Raw genomic sequence first — 15,034 nt, 5'->3', positions numbered from 1 at the left:
CGTCACATTATAACGCCCCCACGGCTGAAAGGGCGAGCATGTTTGGTGGTATGCGGATTCGAACCCCCCACGGTGGACAGAGGTGCAGATAGCCCATTGTGTAGCTTTACACAACGGAAATGTCCTTACATTTTAAGGTATAACTAAATTACATAGAGCACTCTCTAAAGTTTTCACCAATAATTGAATAACAAGTTATTTTAGAACCTTTTCTTTTTCCTTAAAATGTGTTAGCGAAATAGAAATATTTTATTCCAGAACTAGAACATATTTTACATCTTAAGAACATATTTTATTTCTTTCGTACGTTTCGTGTTGCCTGTATTTGAAGTAAAGACGATGCTGTCTGTATTTATGTGTTTAACACATAAATGTATATTAAATGTGTTCGTGTATGTATTGGATATGCAAGGCAGTTTTAATTACATATTTTGTTCATCATATGGACACTGAGCTTGTATTTTGTACTTTCATACACGCTCGACACGACGTATTTGTATTAATTATATGAAACACACATTTACTTTCAGCATTTCAAAAAAATCTTTCACCTTCGCCTCCAGAGAGCTTAAAAATTGTGATAAACTACCTGTCTTGAATAGTTTGTTATTAGAGTTGACGACGTTGCATGCGCCATTACCTAACACGTTCTTCGTTCCCATGGAAACAGTCGATATAAAAGAACCCCAATAAGTTTACCTAGAATTTTTCTTCGCGTTCACGTGACAAGTATTCATTTACTTCAGCATTGTAAGTCACTAGGAAACCCATGTCACGACAGTAAACAGTGCATTGAGGTAGGACTATAAGACACTAGGAAACCCATATTACGATAATAAAACTGTGTGAGATAGGAATCCCACGGCACGACAATAAAGTACGTGAGGTAGGATTTAAGTCACTAGGAAACCCATGTAATGGCATTAAACATTGCGTGAGATAGGACTATAAGACACTAGGTAATCCATACTGCGACAGTAAACCTGTGTGAGGTAGGATTATAAGGAACTGGAAAATCCATGTTGCGACAGTAAACAATGTATGAGATAGGACTATAAGGCATTAAAAAACCCATGTCACGACAATAAACACTGCAAAAGGTAGGACTGTAAGACACTAGGCATGCCACAACAATAAACACTGCATGAGGTAGGACTGTAAGACATTAGGCATGTCACAACAATGCACACTGCGTGAGGTAGGAATGTAAGACACTAGGCATGTCACAACAATAAACACTTCATGAGGTAGGACTGTGAGACCCTAGGCATGTCGCAACAATAAACACTGCATGAGGTAGGACTGTAAGACCCTAGGCATGTCGCAACAATAAACACTGCATGAGGTAGGAATGACTTTCTAAGGGTACGAATCATAAAGTATTTACACACCTTCTAAATTATGCTTAAAATGTTGACAACCACTGGCTATAGATTTCTCTAGACCAATAGCGACGTTAAAATATTATCGATCGTTCTAGAACCCATGTGAAACACACCGCTAGTATATAAACGGTTAACAGGTCGCATGACGTGTCATTTCTGGATAGTATTTGTTTGTGCGTACACTCTGACATTATTTTTTTCTGTTCAATATTATTTGTTCCTCGTTATGGCAACTAGAGATTGTGTAAATGACCCAAAAATATTCTGTTGTATTTGTGGTAAATATTTTGTAAATTTGATCTAAGTAAGAGTTTTTTCTTCTTCTTCCCGATTTGTAACAAAATCTTTACGTGATAGAAGAAAGATGAATATTATTTTCGAAATCTGAATTATAGAAAATCCGTTATTAAAACTAAAACAACAATTCGCAGGCTTGTGTTATTTCTCTAACTTTGTATTTACAGCCAAACAGAGTGTACACGATTATTGAGGCGAGTCTTTTGTTGATCGTGTGTTTGCCTATGAAGATCGTGTGGTTGCTTAGATGACAATAACTGTTCCACTATGATTTCAGTGACTTCATGCTTAATACTTACCTAATAACATTTGATTCTATGTGGATGTCACATAATCAGCTGTATATTCTATGTTTATAATTCATAAAGTGATATTAACTTCACTTCTGATCAAAGCAAGTTACTTACGTAAATCATAACTAAAAATAAATATCTAATAATGAGCATAGCTGATTAAATGTAATGTTCAAAACTATGCTACTTATAATGACTAGAATGCATTTTTTCATCAGTTGAGTATCCTGACTGTTAACTATATTTTCTATTGTAAAGTTGACAACAACAGTTTTCGAATTTTTCGTAGTAGAATCTATTTTGGATGTGACGACCGTTCAACTTCCTTCTCCACGTCGAGAGCTACAGTTCGCTGCTGACACTGCACACAAACTATATTGTAACTCGATCAAACTTCGTTGGCTTTGCTGACCATCAAGAAGAAGAGGTGGTAGACGATGAAACGTTAAGCTGTGTCGACCAACGATAATTGATGGGATTTGTGAAACTCTGGACATCAGGAATATAAAAGAAGAACTGGTTTGTAGAATTCAGTTATAATGTCCCATTCAATCTTGCCGAATGTGATGGACAGCACTCCAGTGAGAGACGACAAGCTGGGATAAAGTTCCTGTGATATGAAGATGATGATGTACAATAACCCCCATGCTGATAACACATGTGATAACAACGCTTGTTCAGATGAGTTACTGTAATCTCGGGACCGATTAGCGTCATTGTTGGCAAGAAAAGCAGCAGTCAGAACTGAAGAAACTTTTAACATAACCGATTCCGTATATAGCATAAAAGCCAGGCAACTAATGCTTGTCCTTATCCCTCGAGTAACTTAAGGATGTATTCAACTAGAACACTGTTTTGCTGTGATTTTTTTTTCCTTCATTCAGTTCACTTGTATACAAGCTGCTAACGCACGCTTCCGTTGTACAATGTTAAACATACTGCAATAGGTTATTTGCTCTGTAGACGCTATACAATACCTTTCGTGTCCGAAGATTTCCAAAAGAACTGGATCCCTTGGGCAACTTATTTCTGTGTTATTGCAAAAGAAAGATTTAGTTGTTTTGTTCTGATCTTTAGTCACATTCTGATATCGTCATGTAGGATAGTCTATCTGGAATTAGTTCTAAGGAATATTCATAAAAACGTCAAATACATCATATTTAGCGAAACTTTCTTAAATAAATAGAATAGAACAGTATAAACGATTCACAGAGAGACGGAAATATTACTGTAATGAATTTACACTCCTAAAGAAATGTTTTTTTTTCTATTATTTTACACAATGCACCCACACTACATAAATTTACTAAATAACAACAAAGTGGTGTTTTGGCAACGTTCTATGAATTTTTCACCTCTGCAGAGTTTCCAAATTCCTTTACTTATTCCTGGTAACAAAACATGATGATAAGCTGTAATTACTCGTTGTTTCCTTCATATTTTTAAATACCAGTAAACAAGACATAGTTCAATAGGTTTAAAAAAATCGAGATGAAAGTATCGTTAAGCTAAAATGAGAATTGATTGGTAATTACCAAAACATGTTGTAAAGATGTAAAAATGAAACAAGACACCACATTAGGATATTTTTTCAGATATGTGTTGCGAATAACGAATTTGTTATATATTTATTTTAACGTCAACGTTTGTTTCGAATAAGTTTATATTTGAGGGCGTGTCTAGATTACCCTGCTAGTTACGTATAGCGAAATTCCCGCCAATTCTCCAAGGTTCTAGAATATTCGTGAACACAAGAATCAACGATATATCCACTTCCGTAACCGGTTAACTATAGTTCAGTATTGTTGAGAAAATCTTATAAAAGGCGATGCGCCAAAAACAGAGAACAGAGAAGAGACAAGTCTACTATGAAACTGTTATAAACGTGTAAGCTATAAATTGTGATTTTGCTAGCCCTTATCAACCGGAAAATATAAGACATTTGACCAGGAACAGTTATAAATTTCGAACGTCAGTGAATTATCATCAATCGTTAATATCTGTCCAAAAATATTACTGATTTCTCATTGGACATTAGTGGTTTTATGAAAATATTATCTTACTTCAACAATTCAGTGCCTGACGAAGGTAGCTAGCTTCCCGCCAATTATATATACGTAACACTCGCTGGATATCAAGGAGACTCGGAACTAGGAATACAATTTTAGGGTATTTATAAGTTAGTGAAATTTCTGTTTATGAAACTTGGTTTGTAATAATTAATCATAATAATTGCTACTATAAATTATCCTATTGTATATATATATTAAAACGTATTTGTTTCAAAACAAAAACGGTGTGAACCAATCTTGTTGGCAAATAGCATAAATTATTTCGGTATATTTCTAAACACTAAATCCAGAGTACAATTCAACTATTAAAAGTTAAACTATTTAACGCGGCTTTGGATTATTTCAAATTCTCAATATGTAACAAGTACAAAATAAACGATCACACCAAGATCAGGCCAGAGATGTAGAGTACAAAATAAGCATTCACACCAAGATCAGGCCAGGGTTGTAGAGTACAGAATAAACGATCACACCAAGATCAGGCCAGGGTTGTAGAATACAGAATAAACGATCACATCAAGATCAGGCCAGGGTTGTAGAATACAGAATAAACGATCACATCAAGATCAGGCCAGGGTTGTAGAATACAGAATAAACGATCACACCAAGATCAGGCCAGAGGTGTAGAATACAGAATAAACGATCACACCAAGATCAGGCCAGGGTTGTAGAGTACAGAATAAACGATCACACCAAGATCAGGCCAGAGGTGTAGAGTACAGAATAAACGATCACACCTTATGGTTTTAGTTTACAATTATCAGTTACATATCCTCACCGAACATAATCAGTAACCTTCTTGATATATAACAAAAAACGTCTTTCACGCTTTTGGTTTAGTACACACGGAGTGTAAGACATAGAAGACACATTTTCAATGTAAAATTAGATATAGGTGTACAATTTTGAAACTTCATTTCAATTTTATCTTCAATTAAACCACACATAAAAGTTAATTAAAATTCTAATTCATAACTCAAAACCTGTGTAATTCATGACTGAGCACCAGCTACTTTTACCTAATCTTGGTGCGATCGTTTATTTTGTACTCTACACCTCTGGTTGGTCTTGGTGTGATCTTTATTCTGTACTCTACACCTCTGGTCTGATCTTGGTGTGATCGTTTATTCTGTATTCTACACCTCTGGCCTGATCTTGGTGTGATCTTTTATTCTGTACTCTACACCTCTGGTCTGATCTTGGAAAGGAAATAACGTTTTTTTATTATGATATTTAAAACTAATGATTATCAAAATTAGAATTAACAAACTTATGGTGTTTTTAAATGAAATAAAATAACTGAAATTCGACTGAGATGAAAATGTTAAACCACATTAAGAAGTTCAAAGTAATATTCACTCAGAAGAGAAATATACTGACTTATTGAAGATAATCTGGACACCCACTGAACATGGAAAATACGGAGGTAGATTAGAAGTGTCAATGTGTGTGCAAGATACCAAAACATCGCGAATCATGTAAATTTTAGAAGAGGAAAGACCTTAACGAAGAAGCCAATCAACGTGAATAAATATCCCACAAAAACTGTCGAAAGAATTACCAACAACACAACCCAAAAGACAATGAAACAACACTACACTGCTGCGTACCGTACATTTCAGATATCAGCGACAAAATAACTAACATTTGGAAAAACTCATAACCAAACATGACATTCCAGTAAACACTAAATTCATTCAAAAATCAGGCACAAAACTAAAATCTATACAATGTAAAAACTACTCCGACAAGTATAATACTAACGTCATATATAAAATACAATGTAACAACTGTCATAATTTCTATATAGGCGAAACGAGCCGAAAAATGGAAACCAGATTCAATGAACACAAAAAAATCACCCTTTCGTGTTTTTGAACATTGTATCTCAAATAACAACAGTATAATCACAGAAAACACAAACGTATTAAGTAAATAAACCAAAGTAAACAAATTAAAGAAGCTTTTCTAATACAAAAATTTAAACCCACATCAAACCAACACCAAGGAACAGATTTATATCTGTACTAATTATTCCTCAATGTTAACTACCATATAATAGGTTAAATATTTACAACGCCCCCTGAAATCTTACGCCTATCATTACTGTCGTCTCCACGACACGTGATCAATAACAGTCACTCTTTTAAATGTCGTTCTCAACCTGATGATGACCTAAGGATGTCGAAACGTTGTTATTTATTTTGTGCTTTTCAAATATAAATTTTCTATACCCATATCAGCCGTCTCTACTATACATATATTTACTTCAAGTGGGTTCCTCATCATCACGAATAATTCGAGTATATTCTCCACTTCATCTTCACAAGAACACTTGTTAACCTGTTCAAAATTTTATGAATTGAGAAAAAGTTATGAATGACATTAATATTTAAAGAGCTCTTATTGGTGCTTTTAGCTATCCTTAGGCCAGTTCTGAATACCGAACTTTGTAAAACCTCCAGGTGATGAATCTTAAACATGCGTTATTTTGTTGCTAGTTAATATATTAAATACAATCTCTAGTTTTTATACTTTACAAAACTGAACTACGAATATCTTGGATATAAGTTTTTCAAAACTACAGAGATTTTATTCCTGTGGCATGTAAGTGACTGTGTTACTTCTCGACTTCCGTTCATTCTAAAACAATAACATGGCTCGAACAAAACGGACAATCCGTGATAACAGAAATATCATCTTCCACCATTTAGAGGCGGATAATCGTACCTAAATATATCGATAAACCGGACGAGCTTGTTATGACGGATCACGAGGAGGCCGGTGAAAATTACACACAAAAGCTGAGTACACCAACGACCCTTTTCCTGTTTGTCACCCCATTTATTATAAAACGCGATAGCTACAGAATATATCGTTCTTTAGTACAAGTAGTAACACTTGTTGTAGCTTAACTGCTCCATGAAAGTTAAATAAATGCGGAATATATTAAAGGGGCTTAGATGACGATATGATTAATTAAAACACTGTTTAACTTACATTCAAACTAAGTTGTTTCATTATTTTAAAATATGTGTTAATGAACGTCTGGTATTAAGATTAATATATTACTACTTCTAGGACTAACATAGCACAATTAAATTTGCATAAGCTAAATCTAAGCCTAAAATAAACAATTATTATTAGAAAAGCTGAATGAGAGTGGATAGGAATTATATATACATTATTTAGTGAACAACGTTTATTAGCTGCCCCTATCTGATATTATAAGACAAGCGACTTACGCAAAACTGACATTACCAAAAACGCGTGCCGCACTGTAGATTCGATGTTCTGTGATTGGCGCCCAGTTACGGAAAAAAAATTAATAAAAAAAAATGGAGTTCCGCACTTTAAGTTCGTGGGTTTGTTATAAAAGTGACTGTCACTATTCGATTAGAATAGCCTACGAGTTGGAGATGATGGTGTTGAATAGCTGTCTTCTCTCTAATTAGGAACGACGGAGGCAGATAATTTCAAAGCCACAAAAAATCATATCTGCAATTATGAAATTTTTGGTCTAAAGAGGAGTTCTTCAAATTCAAAACATCGAAACCAGAAATATGAATTTGTATTCCCGTTTCGTGAAGAGCATGTCAAAATCAAGACATTGAAATCAGATCAGAACGTGTGATTTTTTCGATCTTGAGAAAAACAGAAATTATTAATAATCTTGAGAAAGTGGGGATGTAGTTATTACATTTTATAAATAACTTTGTTTCTTCAACAGTGATAAAAATTGTTGTATTCGTATTTTTTGAATTTTATTGGAAAACTAGCTGGAGTACCCGTCCCCTGGACGGAAGTTATGTAAATTCATGATTAATGAAATATTATCTTAGGACTTGAAAAGTTGCTTCCTTTATACGTAATTGTAAAAAACGCTCATAAAAACTGCAAAACACAAAATGTGAAACCGAAAATTTGTATCTATCTCCGCATGACCCAACAAACCTTTAGGACAAATTTGTTGAAGATCCATCAAGAGAGGACAAAGTAGTGGTGGTAAAAACCGCAAAACGCAAACTACAAACCTGAAATTTTGTACGAACCCCCGCATGGACCTAATGAACCTCCATACTAAATTTGGTGAAGATTTATCCACACCCTGCGAAGTAGTTACATGGACAGACAACAGACAGTACTGTTATATTTATATAGGTATCTATAATCTACCAAAACTTATATCAGGACAAATTCCTACATGAAAAAAATGTAATAAAATTGAAGACAATGGGTAAGCAATCATATCAAGCTGGAAAAGTTGGTCTTAAATGTAGTGGGTTTTTCAAATCGCTTGTGCCTATAACAAAGTTCAAAGTTATAAAAGTTCTTTATTTTGTTACCAAGTGTCAATTTTACAGTTCTGCCTGAGAAGTGATTCAAAAGTTTTTGCTGTAACGCTAACCCTAGTGAAGAAATGTCTTTGGGATTTCGAGAAACTGATCGTAAGAGTTACTTAGTAAACAACTGTTATGATGTGAACTCCTTTTACAAGCTGGCAAAGCATGATCATAATTAATTAGACCTGTCATAATACAGTAGTATTATATCTATCATATATTCAAGCACTAAATTTTATATCTAGATCCTTAGGGAGTTTCAAGAGTTAGAAAAGTGTATAATACTAGTATTCCAACCACACTGTATTCGTCAAATCCACTGCCGACGACGCGTTTCACTCAATCTAAAGCTCTTCAGGCCGACTAGGATGCAACAAACACAGCAGTAGGCCATTTGTTACAACGACAGATGTTATGGTGTGAACGTCGGCCGGCAATGGATATGACAAATATAATGGTTGAAATTTTATTATACACTGTTTGAAAATATAATAGACATAATACTAATGTCTTATGACAAATATAATTAATTATACTCATTAAAAGAAGTAATAAGTAATGAAACTTTGTTTATATTTTTTCTAAAATTCATTACAACTCTATAAAAAAATACGTAATTATTATTTAGACAACAATTATTCTTATATTGTTTAGAAAGTAACTGTTCCTGTGTTTGTATCAAACAATAGTTCTCATATTCTATTGTTTGATACAAACACAGGAATAGTTACCGTCTAAACTTCTTATATTGTTTAGACGGTAATTGTTCCTGTATTTGTATCAAACAATAGTTCTTATATTGTTTAGACGGTAATTGTTCCTGTATTATTTAGACAGCAATAGTTGCTCTATTATTTAGTTTCCTTCGTGTTTTTCAAACCTTTCTATTGATGACCAAATCACAACCCGACATGTTTGTCTTTGATTTACGTCAATCCATTCGAGTTATACAACTAAATCATTAACTGGAGAGTGTATTAGTAAGATATATGGATTCCTGAGGCTAATTAAGTTGAAGTAGCTAGCACATTATTAATATAAAAGCAAACATATATATATATATATATGGATCATTACAAGAAATTACAAAGATTTCTTAGAGATAAAGCAGGAAATAGTATTGTCACAGTACACTGTAGAAGTTCCTTTCGTATGGACAAATTCACTGAGACTCAAGGCCCTGCATACTCCATCAAATTGAAGATTCGGTTCAGTTTTACATCTATAAAATTCACTTCATAACATTTATGATAATGGTGCTTCAAAGAATGTCTGTCTTTAAAGGTGTCTTATTTATGTACTTTTTCCCCTTATAGTTTTTTCTGGAAAGCGCCTTTTACTCGTGCGTGCATTATATCAGTATCTGGTCTATCTAAATCAGACTTTTGCTGTAGATGAATCAAAGTGTCTCTAAAAGGTCTACATGTATTTCTCTCAATACGTTTTACTCATGGAACAATCAATTAATAAGTATACAAGAATGTTTACTTACTTTGTGACCGAGTGCAAAGATTCTCTCTCCCTCTCTCTCAGGAATGAAGATGAATTTGTTAGTTTTGGAACGACGTAGTTCTACAAATACGACACTCGATGTCACATGTCTACACGTGAATATGTGGCTCAGAATACGAAGTTTCACCTGCGTCAAATAAATTTCTGCACTAATCTTTTAAATGTTTATCAGTTAGTATATTATACTGTATGTCTTATTCAAATGTTTGCACCAAAGTCCAGGTAATTCATGGAACTTCACGTATAGTTTACAAAATAAAAATCCAGATATCATACTATCAGAACCAATCACGAAGATTTAAAGTATTAAAACCTTGCAACGTGATCTGGAAATTTTATATCAAGATATTTGGCACTTTCAAGTCAGAGTGATGAACTTAGAATCTGATTCGTATCCAGTTGGTTTCTTATTAAAGACATCACGCAACATCCTTTATGTTTATTTGCACCATATCAGATTGTAGATGTACACTTTGAGATCGGTATGCACGAGAAGCGAGGAATTTTTTATCTCCAAGTTAATCAGTAAATATTATGTTCGATTAAATTCAAACACTCCAAACAGATATATTATATTATATTGAGTACGAATGAAACATTACTTATACTACACAGTCTACATACCCATATTTCTTTAACTCACAGACAAGCAATATTTTAAAACAATTTTCTCACTCATCTCCGAAGCTCAACATTTGTTTTTCGAACTGTACTTATCAGTGTAAGATACTTTTACTTCACCAATAAATCTGAAGAAACTAATAGAACACATTTCTGTTATCAGCAGTATACGATATCGACAGCAGGATGCTTCGTTGTTGTTGTTCCGGCCTCTTCTATCTACGTCTGTAAAGCAAATCTGTCTCTACATCGATGTCTAGAACTTGTGTGAGCTCGTGCCACTGCACTACCTTCTACAGTTGCTGTAGCCTTTCTATTGATTTTTGTACAGAGCTTTCTCTTAAGTCCTGGTTCTGCATGGAATTATGGGTTTTCATAATTCCCTCCCCTCGCTTTCTCACACTTTCGTGTTTAGTTTCCCCTTTTCGATTTTCCTGATTCAGCCTGGAATTGGTTTGTCTGTCGCCGTGGCAGAATCTAGCCTGATGGGCAGCCAGATATCTCTCAACTTATGTAATATAATGGTGTTACCATGACATACGCATTAGCGGTGTTACATTGATATACTCATTAATGGTGCTACAATGACATAATACGTCTCAATCTCTGGTTAGATGGCGATGGGCAAATACTCAATCGGTCATGACAATAAAATTTTTAAAAAATCTAATAAAAGTTTTTGGAACACCTTTCCTATGGGTCTTTCAAAGAGAAAAAAGAAAAGAGAAATCAAAGAATCATCAATTTATATTTAATATATTAACTTGAATTCTCGAATATATTACTCACCAAAGAAACAAAGACATATCACGAAAAACTACCTTCGTATTTTACCTTTTTGATTTCGATGGTGGCGCTACCTTCATTTACTCCGAAACAAATTCATTTCGTACCTCGTACAAAAAATGTTGAAACGTTTGTCATTTCAATTCGCCAAGGCAGACTCGCAACTTTTTAGTTTAGTTATAACTAAAAAATAGAATCCGTTGCCGAACAAACACAAAAGTTTACTGGAGAATGATGCTGTAGAGCCAGTAACACACTTGTAAGACGAAGTATTTTAACTTTTGCTGGAATATGATGGGAGTGGGCCTGTTACACTTAAGTCAGCTAAAACTTTAAATGTTGCTGAAGGATTGCAGTGTAGGAAATGTAGCGCCAGTAAATCAACGTGCTAATTGTAGCTGGAAGATTTTTGTTTGTTTGTTTGGAATTAAGCACAAAGCTACACAATGGGCTATCTGTGCTCTGCCCACTACGGGTATCGAAACCCGGTTTCTAGCGTTGTAAGTTCGCAGACATACCACTGTGCCACTGGGGGGGGGGCAGCTGGAAGATAAAAATGTTGGGTATGTAACATTTGTTTCTGTAGAGACAACACTTAAAGTATGCCTGACGAACAACGACGCTGGGTATGTTTGTTTGTAATTAAGTACAAAGCTACACAAAGGGCTATCTGTGCTCTGCCCACTACGGGTATCGAAACCCGGTTTCTAACGTTGTAAGTCCGCAGACATACCGCTGTACCACTGGGGGGGGGGCGCTGGGTATGAAAAACATTTGTGAGTCAACACTGAAAACAGTATATTCTGTAACTTGAGATGCATGAAAAGGTAAACAGACCTTTGTTCATCTGTTAAATTATATGCAATTCAAAAGAAAGGACTAAAGTACATTAAATAAAACGAAAGGTAAGTGTGCAGCGTGCACAATTTCGAGAAAGAATAAAAAGTTAAAAAAAAAGTTTAATATGGAAAAAATTGAGAACTTTGCTTGAATCGAAACTGAAATTTAACGAGAATAAATTAGTAACTAATCTTCATGTATTTTCGACAAAGTTTCTTTTGCCACCACACAAAATAAGCAGCAAGTTCAATTGTTATCCATTAAAAATGGTCTATGTATTTAACCTTTGACCTTAACGAATCAATTGAGGCATACAGTGGAGGGGGGGGGGTAATAACAGAATCGGTCCTTACCGTTAGCTTGCCTATTACTTTTTTCTAATGCAATTTTTGATAGTGTTAGGTCATGGCCTAAGTGTGCAGGGTGTCCGGATATTATGTCAACAAATTTATCAACATTTCTCTCTGAATGTGTTGAAACTTGTTGAGCCCGTGTCAAACTCCAGGATGTTTCATTCATACTGCAATGTACCTCCGTTGGTCTTATGGAATTCTAGTAATCATTGCAGCAGAGGTTCAAGGCTTCTGCTTCTTAAACACGAGTGAGCAATTTTGTCAACATAATTTCCAGACACATTGTATATTTCAAACCTTACACTTCTGTAATTTCAATTTCATTATACCCACAATTGTTAAACGCCCCATGTGATATAGACTAATCTATTGGATGAAATATAAATTCTACCCCCCCCCCCCAGTGGCACAGCTGTACGTCTGCAGACTTACAACGCTAGAAACCGAGTTTCGATACCTGTAGTGGGCAGAGCACAGATAGCCCATTGTGTAGCTTTATGCTTAATTCCAAACAAATAAATAAATACCAAATATAAATCCTATAAGATCATAATGATATCATTTAGTATATCATAGATCTACCTACATACATATAAATATATGTCGCTTACACAGTTCGAACAAGTTAACCCTCAAATTACCAACTTGTACCAACAGTAGGTTTATCACATTGAGAATTTTTACCTGTTACAGCAGTAACTACGGCATCTTATGCATGCAATAAGATACACAATAAGGTCAAGCCCCTATAATTTAGCTGTAGCTGTCTATAAAGTTTGAACTACAGATCAGAAGAAGGTCAAACGTTCGACAGCTACTCTTAACCACATAGCGGAATTAATTATCACTCTTATAACGCACCACGTCTTTCTGATCCATAGCTTGATATGATAACCACAAGGCCGCGCTCGTGTTCTCACTATAATGAACTGATAATAAAAAAAACACTCGTTGTCTGCATAGAATACATAAAGAACCCTAACTGTGACTAATGGATTAATTACACTATTGATGCTTTATGGATCTATTTTGTGTGTTCAACTCTTGTTATTTGGGACTTTGTAACCATTAAAGTCATGAACCTACAAACACTTTGCTACATAGAGTTTATAAACGTTCTTAAAATCCTATAAGGTCCCATACGTAAATTCTACGGTTACAGTAAACATATTATATACTTGAATCCTGTAGAAGATTCGATCTGTGGCGATCAGTTTTTTAGTGACTTGCGTATTTATTTATTGTGATAGGTTCTGGTACTTAATCTGATGTTTAATTACAACAAGACCTTTTAATGCGGTTGCTTGGAAATGGGGTAAATATTATGCTTGATATTTTCACAACTCCTACATTTTACGAACATTCAAATATAAAGTAAGCTTTGACAACTTTCAGTATGCGCGAGACGTAAAGGTTTATTTGTCAGCAGGTGTTTTAACACTCTTATTTACGAGTGCAAGTGTTTAAACGTAATAAAACAGACAACCATTTTATATATTTTGCAATATATTTTTTCGTACAAAAAGGTGCATAAATCTTTTTATACATATATATATTTTATTCTGATAAAGATTTCTTCTTTCAAAAAGTTTTGTTCTTGTTCTTTTACCGATTTTTATTTATCTATTGTTATTGTGTGTGCGTGTACTTTGCTGTTTCTCGTGTTGAAACCCAGAAGATTAATTTAGGTCATACTTTTGAATCGGGGAGTCTTGTGGCGCAGGTATATAAGGAGAATAAAAACAGCACACATAGTATTGAGAAAATACGTATAACACTGATGAAATATCGTAAACTCCAAGCCATAAAATATCAAGCTATATTTTGTTAAAAGAACAAAAAGAGGAGGACTGAACATACTTGATAATGCTCTGGCATGATGACTGTTCCTTTAATAAACATTAACCAGTAAAAGCTAACCATAGTGTAATTAAATCTTAGACAGCAACTAGAGGTACGGATGTTGTTCACTTAATGATTAACAGACTGCAATTTCCGACTTGTGTAAGAGGAATTATGTGTATTTCTGATGCAGTTTTATCGTTTATATTAACTGTTTAAATGAATATAAAGTGGAGAATCATACTATAAAATTAACAGCTTCAAGAGAATATTCCTTATGTATTTGTTCTACGCACTTTGTACAGTTAACATTACTACTATGGGAAAACAGCTACTGTTTGATAATCGATGTTTTATAGTGTCTTTGATTTCTTTTTTTTATACGTCCCCTAGCTAATGCTTAAGGTTTTGTGAACAGTAGCAGAAAGCATGATTTCTTGTGGTAATTCTTTGCTGAAATGTTTAACACTGAACAATGAGCTAGCTAGCCTGTTTATAGTCTGTATTCTTGAACAATATCTTACACCGATAATGATCAGGTTAGAGACATTTCTTGCATGACTACCGAACACTGTGTAGACGTGACTGAAATTGTTACTATTCTAAACAGGCTATTTTCAAGTTTCCAAGCATCGCTTTCGTTTGTCAACGTTCAAATCGAACGATGACAGATCAAATGACTGTTGTGAC

At 34.4% G+C, this 15,034-nt stretch overlaps 1 protein-coding gene across 1 annotated transcript in view; it reads right to left on the bottom strand.

Annotated features, from left to right (window-relative positions):
- Nucleotides 1–10,819, bottom strand: part of LOC106461125 (XK-related protein 4-like) — a 97,328-nt gene extending 86,509 nt beyond the window's left edge. Inside the window, exon 1 of the mRNA XM_022388002.1 lies at nucleotides 9,883–10,819. Within this exon, the coding sequence (XP_022243710.1) occupies nucleotide 9,883 (1 nt within the window). The 5' untranslated portion in view covers nucleotides 9,884–10,819. The remainder of the gene's footprint in view (nucleotides 1–9,882) is intronic.
- Nucleotides 10,820–15,034: the final 4,215 nt, after the last annotated feature.

Source organism: Limulus polyphemus, unplaced genomic scaffold, assembly GCF_000517525.1.
Source record: "Limulus polyphemus unplaced genomic scaffold, Limulus_polyphemus-2.1.2 Scaffold901, whole genome shotgun sequence".
In the NCBI taxonomy this organism is placed as follows: domain Eukaryota; kingdom Metazoa; phylum Arthropoda; class Merostomata; order Xiphosura; family Limulidae; genus Limulus; species Limulus polyphemus.
Note: the sequence above shows the minus strand (reverse complement) of the source record. Positions and strands in the feature narration are given on the sequence as shown.